Here is a 19786-nt window from a genome sequence, read left to right as displayed (position 1 = left end):
GCAGCTAGAGGAAGCCTTGGATCTCTGGATCTCTGGGTGGCCTGCTGCCCAGAGCTGCAACTGCCAGCTTGTAGCCAGGAGACTTAGATCTCCCTGCAAGTAGTGCAAAATAAAAAAAGCTGGTTTGGCTTTGTAGGCAGCTATGGAGCTATACACACTGCAGTGTTCCAGTGCACTAGATAATGGATGAGACTTCACGTTAAAGATTGGCCTTGTTTGAGTCCTGCCGCCAGTTTAGGACTTGTTGGAAGCAGGTCAGAGTAGATGAGAGAGAAAGAAGGGAGAATGAGGCTGCCAGGGTTGACGGCAGAGCAGTGGAGGGAAGCGGCACTGCTAGAATCGTTCACTGCGGCTTGACTGAGCAGGAGTAGCCCCGGAGTGCTGGGTATTTCATTCCCTGCAGGGTCAGGAGCCCAGGTTACTCAATAAACAGGCCCTTGCGGTCTGGTCACGGTGTTTTGCTGGGCAGTGGGGGTTTTGCTAATAACTGTCCTTCCTTGCACCTGCATGTCTGTGACCCTCTGGTACACGAGGCTGAGCCTTGGCTGCTGAGCTTGGTGCTGCACCCGCTAGGCTGGACTTTATTTAGCTGTGAGGGATTATGTAGCAGCCGATTGAAACAAGAGGATTTAACACCACCCTGGTCATCTCATTTCATGGGCTTTTGAATTGGAAGAGTTCATACTTACCGTTTAATTCTGCTCAAGCATGCTGTATAGCACAGTGGTTCTGGAAGGCACTTTGCCCCTTCTCTTAACAGACTTCCTTGGAGAGCTCGTCAGCTTTTACAAGGGTTTGTAACTTGATGTAAGAAAAAGTGCTTAGGGCTATGAAGGTTTTCAGTCTGTGAGCAATGTTAATACTGGGAGTTGGGGAATACTCTTCTAGCTTGATACCCCCTTGGAGAGAGGAATCAGTCCTGTTCCTGATGTTACTATTCTCCATGTACCATCTGTAGGTGTTAGAGTTTAATGTTTGATTTGTAGTAAAACAATGGGTAATTTCTTAGGTTTCTGTCATCCTCACTTTGAGGAGGGAATGGGGAAGGAACAGAAGGGAGCGAAGGGCCTTTTGAAAGTTCCTCCAGACACGGAGCAGTTTGAAGCAGTGACGGGGTGTGGGGGGCTCGTGTTCAGCCAGGCCCGTCCAGAGAGGCTGTTGGGAGCTCTTTGTGAGCAGCACGTTCTGGTGTCTGTCTGATGCAAACAGACTCACTAATGATTTGAGGCCATCTGGTGTTCACGGGCTAAAACCCAGTGTGGGTGTGTAGGGCTGCAGGGTGCCGAACAGAAAGTTAAAAACTGACCCAGGTAAAAGCTGCAATACAGCTGGATTTCCTACAAAAATGCCCACATGAGCATGCTGACAAGCTTGGTGAATGTCTGAAAACTGTGGAAACTTTTTTTTTTAATCTAAGAGAGCTGGAAAGTATTTTCCTTCCCAATCTCTGCTCCCAGAATGGACTGTCGCAGATAGTTCCCACCCGGTGCGGGCGGTGTTTTCCTTGGCAGGGATATGTAGTGGTGATTTGAAAAGTAGCCTGGAAAAGCTGATTTATGGTATAGGATTTTCCAAGTATTAACTTTTGTCCCTGTAACTTATAAATTACAACTTGACACCAGTTCTTCCATTGTTTCAAGAGCAACAAAAGCAGTGATAGTGACTGGTCCCTTTCACAGCAGCCCTCCCAGAGTCAGTCCTATAGAAATGCTCAAAGCCACACGGGGAGCTCAGCTAACCCTGCGCTGCCAAAGCCCTGAACCGTGTCCTGTGCAAACCTCTGCTCCAGATCCATCCCCGCTGTCTTCTGAAGGCTCTGCTTGGTCGATCTTGTGGGTTTTTATCTGCTTTTGGAGTTTTCCTGACTCTGACCAGGCAGATTTTCTAGCGCGTTGCTGCTGACCTCCGTTTGCAGCTTTGCATCCTGTACTCAGCATTAGTTATGTACTTCAAACCTGGCATGGCAGTGCCTCCGTCTGGGGGGTTACTGCTGCTGTTCGTACTCCATGGTGACCACAAGCCTGCTCTTTGGAGTTTTTTGGATTGATGGCACCTACACTATTTTTCCATAAAGGGTAAGATACAAACGCTGTGGCCTCAGCTCTCGTTTTTCCCATGGATGCTTTTCCCTCGTGTACCTTCTCAAAGGCTGAGTCAGTAGCTTCTGGCACTGTGTTCACTTGTGCCCCCAGTGCGAGGGTTCAGCCAGGAGTTGAGATAATTGCTGGATACCCGGGCATTCCTGGGCCCTGGTTTCCAAGAGGAATCCCATCCATGGGCTGCTTTGCTTGCAGGAGCTGCTGGCTCTCGCACCTTCTCCGTGCAGCTCTGCTCTGGGGCCACTTGTTTGTAGCACAGAGATGTTGCTTTTAGAGATTTTCCCTGTATCACATCATCACAACTTTTGCTTTGCTCTTCAAACATGCCCTTTTCCCTCTGCATCTGCTTGTGGAACAAGACCTGGTTGCTCCCAGGGGATTTGGATTTATATGTCTCCTTGGACTGGGTGTGTTCTGGTACAGTCTGAGTTTGCATCTAAACTTGACTACAAATGCTTTGTTGGTAGGAGATGGAAATACACTTAGTGCTGTAGTTCTTGCTTGGTCTGGTAGCCGTAATTGAGGCACCTGTTAAACATCCCACTTCAAATGTGAGACAGAACAGCTCAAAAGCTTACAGAGGTGGAAAAGACAACGGTGCAGCTGTGTGCTGTTTCCCTGAAACAGCCCTCCAAAGGCTGACTGTGCTGTGTTTGGGAAGTTTAGATACTTCATTTCCAAGAGTAAGAACCCAAAGGGTGTTAAAGTGCCTTGTTTTGTTCCTGTGATGCTGCTGCAGAGCACTCGCACCTCTGTGCTCTGCGTGGAGCTCGGCTCCGAGCAGCGTGGGCTGTGCTCCAGCACCGGCTGCTCCTCCCCAGCATAACCCGTCTCCGCACAGAGGATTTTGCCCCTGCAAAGGGGTTTCTTCGCTCCTTCCAGCACGAGCCCCAGCTGTGTGCTGGGCTGGCAGGTTAATTAGCACAGAATGCCATTAGTGCCCACGTAAGCTGATGGTTGACTGCCTGTGAGGTCAAGACCTTTCTTTTAACTTCTCTTTCAGGATTTATTATTTGCTGTGGGCAGATGATTTGACTTGGTTTGTAGAGCTGCCCACTGTAACTAAAGTCTCCAGCTCACATAGGGCTTTCTGGAAAATCAAAATTTTGTGTTCCTCTAATCAATTCTTTGTTCTTTCAGATTTTGGGTTCAGTAACATCTTCACGCCTGGTCAGCTGCTGAAAACGTGGTGTGGGAGTCCTCCCTATGCTGCTCCAGAGCTCTTTGAAGGAAAGGAGTACGATGGGCCCAAGGTTGATATTTGGGTATGCGATGAACCTCTTTCTATCTCGCTTGTATCTCATTTTTGGTCTGTTTCTTTGGCTTTGCTTCCTGAATACTTAGTATGTGTCTCGGAGAAAAGCCTCTGATACGGCACAAAATGTTTTTTGAAGAGATGCTTATAAACTTTTAGTCTGGTTACTATGTCACATGTTTTCTTTATTGGGAGGCATGGTGCCAAAAATATTATTCTATTGCCCAGAGATGTGTTTTAATTTAGTTTCCTGAAATCACGGTTCAGTTCACTGCTGTGGAATGGCAGAGTACTTGATCTGGCAGGGCTGGAAGAGGAAACGCAGGTTTGGTCACTGAGAGTTTTGCAGGGAGAACATTGGTGCAGGGACTGGGGACAGTCCCCTCCAAGGTCCGTTCCCATGGGGTTTGCGTTGCCTGCTTTGTTTTATTCCATTTAAAAGCGTGTGCCGCAGTGGCGGCGCGGCTGCTGATGCGTGTGTTTGCCGCAGAGCCTCGGCGTGGTGCTGTACGTGCTGGTGTGCGGCGCCCTGCCCTTCGACGGGAGCACGCTGCAGAATCTGCGCGCGCGGGTGCTCAGCGGGAAGTTCCGCATTCCCTTCTTCATGTCCACAGGTAAGGCGGGCCCTGGGCGGGTGCTGGGTGCCCCTATGCTCACAGACCCTCTGCAGCGCTGAAATTACAGCCTAGCAGCTGGTTTGTGTGCCAGGGAGCTTATCTGCTGGATGGTGCTTTGTAATGTAAGCTAAAATGAGACCTGAATCTAGAATTTAGAAACCATAATACTCTTACTCAAATTTTCAGCTTTCATGTATATAACTATGCGAACTACAGCAAAATGTCAGCAAACATACTGGTTTTAAATTTTAGGAAATGTGAAAGCTAAAAATGGCATAGCAATTGAGGAATATAGAGGCTTTCACTGAACTTCCGTTAGACAAGAAGCTTTTTACAGCGTTGTGGTGCATGGATTTCCAGCAATAGCCCCATCAGAGATGAGGTCTTCTGTTTCTGCAAAAACGCTTCTGAATACTTGAGTAACAAATCTTGGTTTTGAGAGGTGTGATGAATTCTCAAATAAAACCAACTTCACCTAAGAAGAAGTCACGTGTAGATTCTTGGGTGCCTGCTCTGAAGGACTGATTTCCTTGGGCTGGCGCAGTTTCCCTGCTGCCAGCCTCCTTGCCCGCCGCCTCGCTTGCGGCACAGGCTCTGTGCTGCAGAAAACGCTCATTAAAATCGTGTGGTGCTTCGCAGCGAGCGCAGATCCCAGCCCAGCAGGGGGGAGCCCCCGTGGTGACAGCACACGTGTGATACACTGAACAAGTCCTTCACAACGAGCTGTAACTGAGTGGCGAGTGTTGAGAGCATGCTTTTCCTTTCAGCCCCCCAAAGTTGTGTCCCCCGGCTGTTAGCAGCAGGGTGGGAGGGACAGGATGACAGCGTGCCACCCAGGGGCTCTGCTAAACGGCACCGAGGCCTGGGTGGCTCCCTTCCTTCTAGCCTGGGGACACCAAACTTGTGCGGCACAGCGGGGACTGAATGGTTGTGAAGCGCAGAGGGAGAAGCAATGTTTTGGCTGAGAAGCACATGGCAGTGCGAGGCTGGCTTGGGTGGCAGCGGGTCCCTCCCTGCGAGTTGCTCAGCTCGCTTTTCCCTTGCAGAGTGTGAACATCTGATCCGGCACATGCTGGTCCTGGACCCCAGCAAGCGTCTCTCCATGGAGCAGATCTGCAAGCACAAGTGGATGAAGCTGGGGGAGGCAGACGCGGAGTTCGACAGGGTGAGCAGGAGGGAGCTGGGCTGGGGGGGCTGCTTGGTGCCTGCCACACTCAGGCTCCGGGCACGTAGCGCTGCCACGCTTGTTTTGCCTGTTCGAGAGCTCTCATTCCAAGTGCTGATGTGCTGCCTTTCTGCTTCCTGTGTCTCCTGGCATTGCTTTCTGCCGTGCCCCTCATCTTCAACTGTTTCTGTGTCTGTCCCTTGCTGCTGAGGGCCCAAGCACTAGGTTTTGAATTGGTGTGCTGTCAGCCTTCAGAGCTCGCAGCAGTGCGCAGCCAGAGCCTGGTGCTTTGGTTCTTTGGAGCGCTGTGACTCGTGCGTTCCTTTGGGAACAGCAGCGCTGAGTCTGTGCCTGCTCCTCCAGCTGATAGCAGAGTGTCAGCACCTGAAGAGCGAGAGGCAGATGGAGCCGCTGAACGAGGATGTGCTGCTGGCCATGGCGGATATGGGGCTGGACAAGGAGCGCACAATTCAGGTGGGACACAGGGCTGACACTCGTGTCCTGCCTCGTGGTGCAGAACACGTGGCTGTGTTTGCTCGTGGCCTCTGGTAGCACTGTGTTTTAGTGCTTGGCAAAAGGAACTGACCGCTTCTCCCTTTTTCTCTCGCAGTCGTTAAGAGCCGATGCTTACGATCACTACAGTGCAATCTACAGCCTGCTCTGCGAGCGTCTGAAGAGACACAAGAACCTGCGCATTGCAGCGTCGCCAAGCGTACCCCGGACCATGACCTTCCCCGCCTCCACTAACATCCAGGTCCGTCCTGCTTGCGCAGTGTTTGGCCAGTCCTTGCTTGTGGGTGTCCTCCTCCTGGCAGGGGTGTAAAAAAATTCCTTATCTGAGAACTTCACGTGTATTTAGGCTGCCAGAATTAGGAACAGTTTAACTGGCTGTGGTTTGGCAAATCCCCTTCAGATGAAGTCTTGCGTTAGCCTAGTGACAGAGTAGAATTTACTGTGAAGGTTACTGCTGGAGAGCGGGAGTTCACATACAGGGACTGCTGCGTGATGCTGCTTCCTCAATTCGTGCTGCTGTGCAAAAAATGAATGTTTGCTTGAAGACAGGCTGGGTCACAAAGGAAGCAGAAGAGATGCTGACTCTGCCTGCTCAGTAAGGGGGGAAGGGAAATGAAACAGCCCCTTGAGAATTCAGAATAAGCAGATCTCCACTGGTTCCAGGATGACCTCCCGATTCCCAGGTGGTCAGTTCTGCATGCTGCTGTTAGGGTAGAGGGGCTGTAAGAGATGCTGCCTTCATGTCTGCTGATCTGGATCTCTCTGCTCAGCAGACAGAACAGACGGGCAATACCATGAGCATCAACGTGCCACAAGTCCAGCTCATCAACCCTGAAAACCAAATTGTGGAGGTGAGGCAGTCCCTGTGATGAACCCCACCAGTTCCTTTCACAGGCTCACAATGGAGCCTTGTGCTTGATCCTCACATGGTATTTCCACATCTCCAATGTTTTGCCTGCCCAGACTGACGGAACGATGAACTTGGACAGTGATGAAGGGGAAGAGCCATCACCTGAAGCTCTGGTCCGTTACCTCTCAATGAGAAGGCACACGGTTGGAGTAGCTGACCCACGGTTAGTGTTGGATTCTGCTTCGCTGTGACCATTTTCCAGAGCAATAGAAGCCTTTTTGTGAAGGGAAGCTGAGTGCACTGGGCCCATGGGTGGTTCTTGTCACAACATCACTAATTAACCTGTTTATATCAATGTGATTGCACAGGACGGAAGTCATGGAAGACCTGCAGAAGCTCCTGCCCGGCTTCCCCCGTGTCACTCCTCAGGCTCCATTCCTGCAGGTGACCCCGAATGTGAACTTCATGCAGAATGTGCTGCCGAGGCAGAACCTGCAGCCCACGGGGCAGCTGGAGTACAAGGTACGGAGCGGTGGCTGTGTCCCCGCTGTGGGCCGTGCCCCACAGCACATGTGGGGTGTGTGCTCACACTCGCTTGCTCCATTTGCCACTTTCCCGGACTCCATAAGCTTCAAGGTTTACCCTCTTGCTGTCCCTCTTGGGTGTGATTCTGGTTGGTCGCTTGAAAAGCTGATGAATGAAGGAAAACTGCAATGTGAAATTAATTATCTGGCTGGGGAGAAACAGGGCTGTGCTGCCTGGCGTTGGAGCTTCAGGTCGCAGCCTGCCTGGCAGCTAAACCCAGGTGCAGGAAAATGGAGTTAAACCCGCATTTATCCCTGACACTGCCTCTCTGTGCCCCACCGTGGCTGGCGGTTCATCCCTCATCTCTCCTGAAGCCCAGGCGGCTTCTACACCTCGTGCTGGTGTGCGGGTTGGTGACAGGGCTGTGTGTTCCAGGAGCAGTCCCTGCTGCAGCCCCCCACGCTGCAGCTGCTGAACGGCATGGGCCCGCTGGGCCGCAGGGCGTCGGACGGCGGAGCCAACATCCAGCTGCATGCACAGCAGCTGCTCAAGCGGCCTCGGGGGCCCTCGCCACTCGTCACCATGACGCCAGTAAGTAGCAAAAGGCAAGAGGAGAGTTGGTGCTGCGCTTATAAATATCTCCTCCCGCAGGCAGAGGCGGCTGCCCCGGGTGGCAGCGGGTGCTGTGGGCTCAGTGTTGCGCTCTGGGAGCGCTGCGGGGAGTGTGCCCGCTTGCTTTCCAAGGTTCCTCCGTGCTGGAGCAGCGGCTGCTGCTCTGTCCACTTGTGGGAGAGTCGCTGTGTCCTGGAGCTGGCAGCTGAGATGGTGTTCGTCTCTGGAACTGACCACGTGGCGGAGAACTCTTGTTAAATGGTTGCTTTTCTTCTCCTTTGATCTAATAGAGAAAACTAAAATGTCCATCTTCAGTAGTCACATGCATTCTGCCTTCCCTGATGCATCTGTATCAGTGAATTTTCCTGGTAGCACTCAAAGGAGCAGCAACCTTGTTCAGGCCGTCGTGTTTGAGGGAGGCGTGTGGGCCGGGGTCCCTGGGGCTGCAGGGCTGGCGGGTGTCCCTGTTTGGGAAGGTGGGGTGTCCGGTGCAGATGGGCCATGCTGACTGCCTTCCGAACCCACGCGTCCCCCCTCTCTGCAGGCTGTCCCGGCCGTCACCCCTGTGGATGAGGAGAGCTCGGACGGGGAGCCGGATCAGGAGGCTGTGCAGAGGTAACCCCCAGTCTGTTCATGTTTGCCCTTGTTACCCTGCAAGAGGCTCATTCTGTGGTGTTCCACGGCCGAACTAAAACGCGAGCAACGTCAGCATTGATTACAGTGAAGGCACATTGCTGCTCTTGTGGGTGTTGATTACTGTCGGCAATTACTCCTCTGATGCTACCGGGTGCTTACAGAGCTGACATGGTTAGCTGTTTGAGCAGCAGCTTCTCCAGAAACTCTGAAACTGCTAAATTCCTTTGCTTAGTGTGCACCAGCATGCAACCCACACTAACCTGCAGACTGAGTGCTAAGTGATTCACCCTCCCTGCTGGGCGATGGGGTAGGAAGATCTCGTCTGTGGCCTTGGGTGTCGATGCAGCTTTTATATCAAGACGTGCAGTAAACATCCAACTCTGATGCCTTAAAGTGAGATTGCTGGGAATAGGGGTGTCTTTAGCTTCTAATTTTAGCAGGAGGCCTTACGATAATCTGCTCCAATAAGGGAAGAATCGTTAGATATCAGGCTGGAAACTTCTGTCCTCTTTGCTCCAAACATGTTCTGGAAAGTGGGTAGAATATGCTTGTACTTTCTCAGTCCATGGAAAACACTAACCGTGTCCTTGCTAACACTTTCTTAGTAGCTTTTGTGTAGTTTCTTCTCTGCTAACCAGCTGGTGCACTACACATGGTGGGTTTGGTTATGGAGTGCTCCTCCTTACACCTCAGACTTGCAAAGCTGTCTGGATTCCCCCAGTGTGTACGTTGGGTAAGGCAGCGTTTCCCCAGGGGTTTGGGAGGAGGATGGATGCTGGGGCAGGTTGTCCTCCCTGGCCAGCTCTCCTCTCCGCACTCTGGAGAGGGGGATTTGAACGGTGGGTGTGTGCAGTGACAGACTGTGCAGCGTGTGCGCTCAGGCTCCTCTTGCCTGCCTGAGCTCAGCAGAAAGCCCAAGCTGCTCCCAGCCCTGCCAGAGCTGGTGCAGAGCACATCTTGTGTTTTCTGCCTAGTTCTTCACTGCAGGTCGCTCCACTGCTCTCTACAGCGCTGCCCTTGGTCCTTTCATACCACGTGTTGTTCTTCCAGCGCATGGCCCAGAAAAAGCCCCATCCAGGTGGTGTGTTGCTCTCCACCCCCTTATGTTGCAACATGTCAGTAGTCACCAGAGGAGAAGGGTAAATAGCACTAACATCAGGGACAGATGTAAATATTTAGCTTCTGAGAACACTGCTCCGAACATGCTGTATGCAGCCACCAGCGAGCACTTTCTGCCCTTCTTAATCTGACCTTGGAAACAGTGCATAGTCTTTGCTCTGCTCCAGGGAACAGTCACATCTCCTCTGAGCTTTGGGGAACTTTCTTCCACCTGAAACACTGTTAGAGCTCATGATTGGATTGTTCCCTGGAGGTCTGAAATAAAATGATGTTAGCAAACCACAGCTGTAAAGCTCTTTGGGAAGCTTTCCCTGCTCTCACCAAATGCTTCTTAAACAGCTAATGGCACTGACTTTGGCAAGTTACCACGATACTGAGCGCTCTTCCTTCTGTTAACTTGCTCTCTTCTGCTTAGGTGGCTTCCGCAGGTGGCAGAGGGAGGCTGGCTTTGGAGAAGGCAAGGACTGCATTGCTTGCTGCTCTTCTCTGTGTCACCAGCTGCAGGGAGAAGGGGGACACTGAGAGTTCCCCGCTAGGAGCCCTGGTGTTGCTGGCTGGGTGATCTTTGTCACAGTTACCACAGCTGCCTCCTCGCTGCTGGTTCACAGGGCAGCAGCGGTTGAGTTTGCCAGCGGGCATTCATGCTGCCTGGCCTTGAGCCGATCCAGTGCCAGCCCAGCCGTCCTGGCTTGGTGCTGGGCTCCTTATCTGCTCTGGCCCTGGTCCCCAGCTGCTCTGCTGCACAGGAATGGCCTGTTCAGGGCAGCGGCTCTCAGAGCTGCGCGGCCCGTCCTCACATCCTTGCTGAAGCAGGGGCTCCCAGTTCTGCCCCCCTGCGCGCTCCCCGAGTCTTGAGAGGGTTTGCAGCAGAACTGCAGCCTCCTAGTTGCAGAGCAGAGGCTGCTTTAGTCTGAGCTGCTGGCTCTGGCTCCAGAGGAAGGACCCTCTGGCTGTTTCCCTTGCTGGTTTCGCCATCGCATCTCTGGCTCCCCGTGGAGCAGGGACTAGATGGCGCACTGGGACCGGGCTCGCACGGCCCTGCGCAGTCCAGCGCCCTTCCTCACGCTCTTCCTCCCGCTCTGTGGGCAGCCGGAGGCTCTGCCCACCCCTCATTGCTGCCAGGGTGGCCCTGGCACTCCCTGCCCTGCTGTGACAAGCTGCTCACGGCTGGAGCTGGGACGTTCCCGGGTAGCACTGGGTACAAAGGGCATCCTGGAGGCTGCAGCTGAGCGGCAGCGCTGCCCTGCGCCCGTTTCTGCCCCGCTCTCGCCGGGGTTATCTGTGTCCCGTCTCTTGGCCCCATGCAGGCAGTAGACTGGCCCGTGGGGCCGTGGCAGAGGGAGGCAGAGCTACTGGAGAGGAGTGAACCCATGCTGAGGGCAGGAACTCACCCGGGTGTTCCCCAAGGGATATACCAGCGTTTGCCATGAAATGGGGCTTTCTGATTGGGAAGAGCAAGTGGCTCCTCTTCCCTTGGGAGGCTGGCGGTGGCACACAAGCAGCTGACACCGTCCTTGTCCCCTGGGCGCTGTGGAGCCAGTGATGTGACAGGCACGGGCAGCGTGTCCGTGGCGTGCTTCTCTCCGGCTGGTTCTGAGCACTGCAGCAGGCGTTCTTCCTTCCCGTTTGCTAGGGATTAGCTTAATGCTCCATGTTTCTGGAGTACTCCCATCAGTCTCTTATAAAATGTGCTCCTGCTTGTTGCAGATACTTGGCAAATAGGTCAAAAAGGCACACTCTGGCAATGACCAACCCTACAGCTGAAATCCCTCCAGACTTGCAGAGGCAGCTAGGACAGCAGTCCTTCCGACCCCGGGCTTGGGCTCCACACCTGGTACCCGATCAGCACCGGTGAGTAATGGCACCGGCCTTTCGGGCAGCTTGGCGCCAGGAAACCTGCTCAGGTGCCGCCTGGAACAGAGCACTGAGGACATCCCGCTTGGCAGAGAGGGGCGAGGAGGAGGCAGCGGGACACAGCAGACCCGCAGGGTCCGGGATACGGGAGCTCTGCGCTGGCGCGGGCTCCCTGCCTACAAACACGGGCACCGCGGGGCAGGAACTGGCTGGCTCGGCCCCTCCGGGCCCCTTGCTGTGCCTGGAGGTGACTTGTCAGAGTGGCTGGGTGGGAATAAGCGATTCATTCTAGAGAAAAGCTTTTCTCCGTTGTGATGGTAGGTGTCAAGCTAGTGGTAGGTAGCAGATTTTCTGCATAACATTGTTGGGGGCAGATGCAAGCAAAAGGCTGCACCCAGAGTCTTCTACACCAGAGCTTCAAAACCTCACTGTTCTGCACCAGAGTTGTGTGTTTTGACTGCAAAGTCTCTTTGCAAAGCTCCTCAAGAGTCATTTCATTTCTGATCTGACCCCCTGATGGGAATGCCATGGACAAAGGAAGCTGGGCTGGGAAGAGAATCTGTGTCTGGGAAGGAGGGAACTGATGCAGATTGGATCTAAACACTCTCAAAATGTGCGGGTGGGCACTCCTGATGGCGAGAAGTGTTAATTTGACACGGAGTCCTTGGCCCAGCAGCAAACCGGAGACGCTAATGCCACAGAGGGAGCTTAAAACCTGTGCTCTGAAGCTCTCGGAGCTGAGGGTGCAAACCAGCTGCAAACTGGGGAGTTCGGGGCTCAGCTGCAGAGGAGGCGCTCGCCTGCCAGGCTGGACGCTCAGCCAGCTCGCACTGGCAAGCCTGAAAAATCGCTTTTTATTGTGGCCAGATACCTGCTGAGCTGAGCACTGATGTAATCAGCAGAGACAGGTGAACTCTGAGCAGAGAGCTGGTGCTAGTGCCACGCTGGAACTGCGGCAAGCAAGCCCGATAAGCACCTCTCTGCCCTCAGGTTACTCCCTCCCGAGGTGCTTGGGGGTGGGACAAGCAGGGGAAAGATTTCTAGGGTCACAGAAAAGCTGGATGGGAGGAGGAGCGCAGCTTGCAAAACCACCAGAATGTGCTGTGTCCCGCTTTAAGGATTGCTTCAAATGGAAAGGTAAGCCGGGGCACTTGCACTGCAGGAACAGATTTTGTCACTCGCACTGCAGGAACAGCTTTTGTCCGAGATTGTTAAAACACGCCCTGTAAATCATTGGTGTCACCTCTGCCTCTTGGCTTTGGCATCCTGAGCCTGTTTTGTTGCATCCTGAACAGGGCAGTATCTGCTCCTTCCATGTTTTAACTGCAAAATCACAGAAACTTCATCTGACTGTAGCCTAAACAGGTTGTCTGTGGTGTGTCCAAGGCACATATAGCACAGAAACCATCAGCAGTCTTGTGTCACCACATAAAGAGACCTCAGTTATTGAAGGGCATGAGGGTTTATTTTAGCAGTTCACATATTTTAAGCCACCTTCCTACGTAGCACCTGGTTTTGGTCACGACAACTTAACATCTCAAAGCAGAATTGAAGTACAACTGTACAAGGCAGGACAGTTGTTCTGCCCTGGCCACACGGGTTTGGGAGCCTCAGCGTAATTTTATCAGTAGCTCCTGTTTTCCATCAATATGGCAGGAGATCCAATGGGTCAGGATAATGGATGGGATGGCATGGCAAGGCAGGGGCGCAACTCTGTCTTGGACGAAAGTTGTGTGAGATCTATACAAACTGAAGTACATCCTGCTAAGGCAGATGCAGTGACAAGAACTGAACCCAGCGTGCTGGGAACAGCCCAGTGTCACGCACTTTCTGAGGCAGAGCCTCCCTAGAAGTTGTTTGGCCTCACGGAACAGGCTTTGGCACAGAGTTGGGAGCAGCCACTGGCAGTGCCGCGGTTCAGCGCCACTGCAGCGTGCAGCCAGACGGGCTCCTCCTGGGGTCGGGGCCAGCGCGGCGGCGGTGTCGCCAGGCCCACAGCTACAGCCTGCACCATTGAATGCTGTGTCCCGGCTTCTAGGGGCTGTGTTTCCACAAGAACCTTTGGGCGCTCAGAGAAACCAGATTTCTCGTGATGGTACACGAGGCATCTCATGGTTGGGCAGGAGCATAGTGCTTGCCTTGGATAATGGGGAGACCCAGCTTTGGGAGAAAACAGCTCCTGACAAAAAATCTGGCTCCCTCTGATGGTGAAGAAGAAACCTCATTGTGCAGGGAAAGTGCTCGCGGCCCCTTGGGCGCAGTTGCTGTGATACTGGCTGCGGCTGCTTTTCAAATGTAGCCATTCGGTTGCCCAGCGCCAAGCATCCAGGCAACTGGGAGACTGGGTGTGAAGTGGCAGCTTGGTTCCTGCATTAGAAAGCTTTCCCTGACTCTGCACACTTAGGTTTCTGCCCTCTTTTTAATTCAGTGCATCCCCTAGCATGGATGCTGCCCCCGCTTCCTCCTCAGGGGCTGCAGAACATGTCAGCTCCTGTCTCCATGTGCCCCTCTGGTTTTCCACAGGCATCAGCTGTAGCTGGGGGCCCTGGGGAGCCAGAGGGCTCAGAAGTGGCTACTGAAGAGGTGTAGTTTAGATTTTTAAGGTGCTGGATGGTTTCTGTAAACCTTTCCCATCTGAGGGATAGGTGCCTCTGCATGGATGGACAATGGGTTGCTCCCATTTGGAATCTGGTTTGTGGCTGAGTCCTCTCCAACCTGAAAACACACTTATCTGCCCAGGCACCCAGGATACTTGGTAATCCTGGTTCCAGTTCACGGTGGTTATGGCACTTTATTTCTTGACCTGAAATATGGTTTATTCTGGGTGAGTGGGCAGGTAGAACTTGGCATGGCTGCTGTAAATTACATGTCTCTGTACTGGAGTTTGGTTTTTAGCATCACTAACCCACTTCCTCATGTGTTCAGTTCTATTTACAAGGACTCCAACACGCTGCATCTCCCCACCGAACGCTTCTCCCCGGTCCGGCGCTTCTCTGATGGTGCTGCCAGCATTCAGGCTTTCAAAGCCCACCTGGAGAAGATGGGCAATAACAGCAGCATCAAACAGCTCCAGCAGGTAAAGGACAGCGCTGGGAGCCCCAGCACAGCCTCTGTAAGGGCTCTTTAGCGTCTCAGCCTTGTGCTGCAGGAAGCAAAAGGCCAAATCTTTACTGGTAATGGCTGAGGACACTCAATGATGGTCCAGCCCGGCAGCTGTTCCACTCAGTGTCTGCAGCAGCCCTGCTGAGCGTGCCATAAACACATGTGCTGTTCACCTGGGGGGTCCCCCCTTTTCTGGGGAGCCGCCATGTGCTGAGCCCTCCCCCTGCAGTTTGCGGTACACTGTATGCTATTCCCTGCACAGCCAGCACATGTCTTAGCAATGGCTTTAGTAGGATTCAGCCCTAGGAGGGGGGAGCTTCACCTCGCAGCACGGTAGATACACAAGATGCTCCTTTCCTTACTAGGGCTCTGCGCTTGCATTTTTAAGGGAACGTGATGGTACCATCTTGGTGTCGTGTGCACCTGTTTCTGTTCTGTTGTCCAAGGCTTGGGCTAGCCATGTTATTCCACACCTGATTCTGTCAAATGAAATGGATGAGGCTTTCTTGACTGGCTGGCTAGGCTGCCTTTTCGTACAGCAGCTGTGCCATGCAGGAAAAGGTCACTCAGAGGGTGCGCTGGACTCATTGCAGGAGTGCGAGCAGCTTCAGAAGATGTATGGTGGGCACATGGATGAGAGAACGCTGGAGAAGACGCAGCAGCAGCACATGTTGTACCAGCAGGAGCAACACCACCAGATTCTTCATCAGCAGATTCAGGTACTGGAAGCCGCAGCCATGTTTTCTCCGCTGCATGCAGCTGCTGCGCGGGCCCCAGGGATCGAGGAGGGTGGGCGGGTTGCTGGGGTTGCTGCAGGGAGAAGCGAGCCTGAAGGACGTGAGCAGTGATGTTTGCAGAGCTGTGGCAGGGCCTGACCCTTGGGTGAATCTGGATACATCCTCCTTCACTAATCAATGTTTTCTAAAGTTCCCAGCTGAGATGTTACTGATTGCAAACACTTGTTGTTTTCCGGTGCCTGGTTCAGGACTGTATCCGGCCACCCCAGCCTTCTCCACCCTTGCAAGCTCCATGTGAAAACCAGCCGGCTCTGCTCACTCACCAGCTTCAGAGGTACAGAAACTGCTGCAGGAGAGCTCTGGGGAATGGGTTTTACGCTTAGTCGAGCCCAGGGATGAGCTAACACACTCTGGGGAGTCCGGGGCTGGGTTTGAAGTGGAGTTAAAATGGGCACAGCCAGTTCTCAGGTGAACGTGCGTGGTCCTTTTAGCTGCCTTCTGTCTGAAGGTCTTTCAGAAGCAGAGAAACACCATTCAAAGGCACAAATCCGCTTTGAACACGAGTGACAGTTCTGTCTTCTGACCGCCTTGAAAATGCATTGCCTTTGGTAGCCAGTTTCTCTCCGGCTTTGTACTCGGGGTTGCTGCTGGACTTCTCGCGCCTTTCCAGGCTCTGGTTGGGTGACGGTCCTGGGCTGCAGCAGCCTGACTGCCACATGAGGCAGCTGAGTTCTGGCAGGACAAAGGGAGGTTTCTTGGTGGCCAGAGGCAGGCAGGAGCTGAGCCTGCGCTGTCCCTGTCCCACGTGTCTGGTGTAACCACCCGTTTGTGCTCAGAACCTGTGTGACTTGGGCAATCAGGTGGCTCTTGGAAGAGAAGCCAGGCTGTGGAAAGCTGGGGATCCCAAACAAGGGCTCTGTGGGCCTTTACTTAAAACAAGAGAAACACAGCGTTTGGCGTCAGCTCTCACAGCTGAAAGGGCATCTGAATGAGGAGTGGGCGTGACGAGAAGGTGCATGTTTCCTGGTGCAGGTTACGGATCCAGCCGTCCAGCCCGCCCCCGAACCACCCCAATAACCATCTGTTCAGGCAGCCCAACAGCAGCCCGCCCCCCGTGAGCAGCAGCGTGCTCCAGCCCCATGGTAAGACCTTGGGAAACCAGCGGGGGGGTGCTGGGGCTCCAGTTCCCCCGCCATGGCCTGGTCCTCGTGCGGTTTGCTGCTGATGTGCAGGATTCTCCATCTGGCAGCAAGGGCTGGTGTTACCGAGAGCTCGCGAGGAGCTGCCAGCTGGAATGTGCTGTTGGGTTTCTTGTCATGAGATCCTTACTTATCACTCCCGGGGGTGGGGAGGAAGGGCTGATATTCTCAGGCTTTTGCAGATCACTGTCAACTCAGCTTTCTGTTTCTGTGCGAGGGGCTGCAGCCGTGACCTTTGCACGCTGGCACAGCGTGATGGAGCGGTCGGGAGGAGCTCTCCTAGCCACCCGCACACCCATACTGGGACTCCCAGTATGGCCCAGCAGGGGGGCAGATCTCGCTCCCGGGCCCTGGCGCGGGTGCTGAGAGTCTTTGTTGCTCGTAGGTGCCACCTCCCAGTCCCAGTTCCAAGGGATGCCGTCCCACAGCACCATCTTCCCGCAGTCTGGTAACTGCTCCCCGCCCCCGGCCATGGGGCTGACGTGCCTGGCCCTGCAGCAGCAGCCGCAGCCCCAGCAGGTCACCATCCAGGTGCAGGAGCCCGGCGACATGGTGAGCGGCAGCCTGCTGCCGGGGGCCACGCAGGGCCTGTCCTCGCACGCGCGGGCCGTGCCGCTCAGCCCCGGCGCCGGCCAGCTCCAGCTGCAGCACCGCGCCAGCCTCATGGCCTCGCTCAGCTACGGCCACCGCCAGCTGTCCAAGCAGCTCAGCGCCGACAGTGCTGAGTCGCACAGGTGAGGCCCCGCAGCTGGGATGGTGGAGCGGCCGGGAGCTGTGTTCTTCACCAGGCTGGGGGCGGCTCCTGCCCAGGAGCAGCTCTGCTCACCTCCGGAGTGGAGAAGGCAGCCCGGCGCGCTGAGCCGCCATGGCACACTCACTTGTTCTTTCCTGTTCTTCACAGTCTGAACGTGAACAGGTATCCCCCCGCCAACTACGACCAGGTGCACTTACACCCCCACCTATTCCCAGAGCAGCCTCGCGTTTCCCCCAGCAACTACAGCCCGTCAGGAGGAGTCGCGTTCCCTCCGGCTCAGCAAGCTCTCAAAGTCCCGCAGCTCGACCAGTATCCCAGCTTCCCGCAGAACGCACATCAGCAGCAGCAGCACTACACCGCATCGGCACTACAGCAAGCACTGTTGTCCCCAACACCCCCCGAGTACAGCCGACACCAGCAGGTACCGCACATCCTCCAAGGACTGCTCTCCCCCCGGCACTCGCTCACAGGGCACACGGACATGCGGCTGCCCCAGGCAGAATTTGCACAGCTCATCAAACGGCGGCAGCAGCAGCAAGAATTCCAAGAGTTGTTCAGGCACATGAGTCAAGGGGATGCTGGGAACATGGGCACCAGCGTGGGCCAGAACCTTTCGGAGCGCCAGTCCTTGTCTTTGCCTTATCAGAGTGCTGACGCCTACCACCCACAGAACAGCCCCCAGCACCTCTTAAAAATGCGGGTGCAGGAATGTCTGCAGCAGGTCCCTGCGCCCGTGGCGCCGCACGGCTATGCGCACCAGCCGGCCCTGTTCCACTCGGAGAGCATGGAGGAGGACTGCGCCTGCGAGGGGGCCAGGGACAGCTTTCCAGACACTAAGAGCTCAAACATGTTGACCAAAGGTGGCCACGACTCCCCTCTGCTCGTCAGCGCAGGAGGGCACGGGGACCCCGACTCCTCCTTGCTAGGAACTGCTAATCCCGTGCAGGAGCTGGGGCCGCAGCAGTACAGACATCAGCCCGCTGCTGGATTCAGCAGGAATAAGGTGCCCAGCAGAGGTAAGGCTGCTCTGCCCGCGTCGCCGCTGCTCCCCGTGCCGGCTGCCGGCCCCTGCCCTCCCGCGCAGGACGCTGTCCGGCACCGCCAGGGTTCCCTGACGTGTTTCGCATAGCATGGATTACCTGGATTCTTCTGGGCTTTTGTGGCTTTGAGGAAATTGCAGGCAGAGTCTGGCTAATAAACAGCGTTAAATAAGAAGGGAGCCCGACTGGCTGCTTCTCTTTGGAGCCTGACCTACTTGTGCAGGCAGGTGAAGCCCAGGGCCAGCGTGCTGCCGGCGCCGAGTGCTGCTCTTGTGTTTATTCTTGTGATGTTCCCCCTCCCCTGTAAACAACGGGCTAGCCACAGTGGGGTTCTGCCATACCTCTATCTGCAGCAGTGTGTTCCTTCTATTAAAAACAGACCCTGAAGTCCAGGTGTTGCTGAAGCTTCCACAAACAGGCACAGTGTGAGCAGTGGCAAATGTTTTGTGGCTAAGGTCACCTTGCAGCAGCTCCTCTGGCGCTTTGGGAAGCAGCAGCAAGACCCAGTTTCAGCTGGGAGGGGCTGGTTCTGAGGACACCGAGTTTAAACTTGCCATGAGCCTCTGCAGACCTTTCCTGCTGCTTGGAAGCAGTTGCGCCTTTGCTCCTCAGTGGCTGCGTGGGCAGCGCTGCGCTGCAGGAGAGGGAAATTCCTGCCTGAGCTGTAATTACAGGCTTTACAGGAGGAAAAACACCGTCCTAGCCCCTCGCAAGGAGGGTTTGAAGAGAGGCTGCCCAGACTGAGCTGAGCGCATCAGTATTCACGGCAGCACCGCGTTCTGCTGCTCTGGAGCCACCAGCTTGGCCCTGGTGCAGAGGAGCGGTGTCCCAGCACGGCTTTGTCTGGGGACACAGCGGCTTTGTTGGGAAAGGACCGGCTTGGAATGGGCTCCTTGGCTAAGCCGTGCCCCCAGAACAGGGGAGGGACAGGGCACGGCTTCTCCCAGCTGCTCTTAGACGTTGGTTACTGATGCGTTTGCCGTCAGACCTCCATTTCATTGCCTTGCTTGAAGCACAAAAGGGAAGAATGGCCTCAGCTTAGGCAGAGTTTGGAAACTCTGGCGGTGCGTTTTGCACCAAAACGAGAGTTTGCGTCTTAATATCATAGACTGTTAGGTGAACAACAGGATCTGACGAAGTCAGAAGACAAATTTCTGACCCTGTACTGGTGCTGCTAGAACCGGTTACACAAGGGAAAAGGACTTTAGACCACAAGACTTCGTAAACGAGTAAAAACAAGTAAATGTTTACAAATAGTATTGCGTAAGCCCTCTGACAGGGCTGTTTGGGGGCCTCAGGTAGTAAACTGCTTACACTGCCTTCCTCCTGGCTGCGATAATGTGTGGAATCAGAACCAAATGCTGCAACACCTCGCTGTACGAGCCACGAGCGCGCTGGCGTCTCGCTCATATGTGCCACTGCCCTGGTGCCAAGGGGTGGCCTGTCCTGGCCCCGCGTGGCCCCAGTGGTGCTACTGGTGGCTGGGCCTGCTCAGCCACGTCCCTGCCTTTCCCAGGATTGCCCGAAACTGTGTCAGGAGGCAGCAGCTTCTCTTGAGACAGGGAGCATCGCATCTTCTGCCCCAGCTCACCACGTGTTTTCCCTAGAGCGGGTGTAACTTTGCAGTGGCTGGGGAGTATTTGTGCTTTCCAAGGGACTGCGGTGGCCCTGATCAGAAGTCCTGGCTCGTCTCTTGAGCATCTGCTGGA

At 54.6% G+C, this 19786-nt stretch overlaps 1 protein-coding gene across 2 annotated transcripts in view; it reads left to right on the top strand.

The window, feature by feature from the left end:
* Positions 1–19786, top strand: part of SIK3 (SIK family kinase 3) — a 56075-nt gene that overhangs the window by 32600 nt on the left and 3689 nt on the right. Inside the window, exons 5-21 of one of the 2 annotated variants that reach the window (XM_065652049.1) lie at positions 3240–3364; positions 3845–3968; positions 5018–5136; positions 5500–5610; positions 5747–5890; positions 6420–6500; positions 6613–6722; positions 6868–7021; positions 7460–7615; positions 8181–8251; positions 11099–11242; positions 14171–14321; positions 14941–15066; positions 15333–15418; positions 16117–16226; positions 16669–17017; positions 17185–18053. In XM_065652049.1, coding sequence (XP_065508121.1) covers positions 3240–3364; positions 3845–3968; positions 5018–5136; positions 5500–5610; positions 5747–5890; positions 6420–6500; positions 6613–6722; positions 6868–7021; positions 7460–7615; positions 8181–8251; positions 11099–11242; positions 14171–14321; positions 14941–15066; positions 15333–15418; positions 16117–16226; positions 16669–17017; positions 17185–18053 — 3030 coding nt within the window. The remainder of the gene's footprint in view (positions 1–3239; positions 3365–3844; positions 3969–5017; positions 5137–5499; positions 5611–5746; positions 5891–6419; positions 6501–6612; positions 6723–6867; positions 7022–7459; positions 7616–8180; positions 8252–11098; positions 11243–14170; positions 14322–14940; positions 15067–15332; positions 15419–16116; positions 16227–16668; positions 17018–17184; positions 18054–19786) is intronic. The other variant, XM_065652050.1, reaches the window with a different exon arrangement.

This window comes from Caloenas nicobarica, chromosome 26 (genome assembly GCF_036013445.1).
Source record: "Caloenas nicobarica isolate bCalNic1 chromosome 26, bCalNic1.hap1, whole genome shotgun sequence".
Taxonomy (NCBI): Eukaryota; Metazoa; Chordata; class Aves; order Columbiformes; family Columbidae; genus Caloenas; species Caloenas nicobarica.
This window is presented reverse-complemented; position numbering and strand designations above follow the sequence as displayed.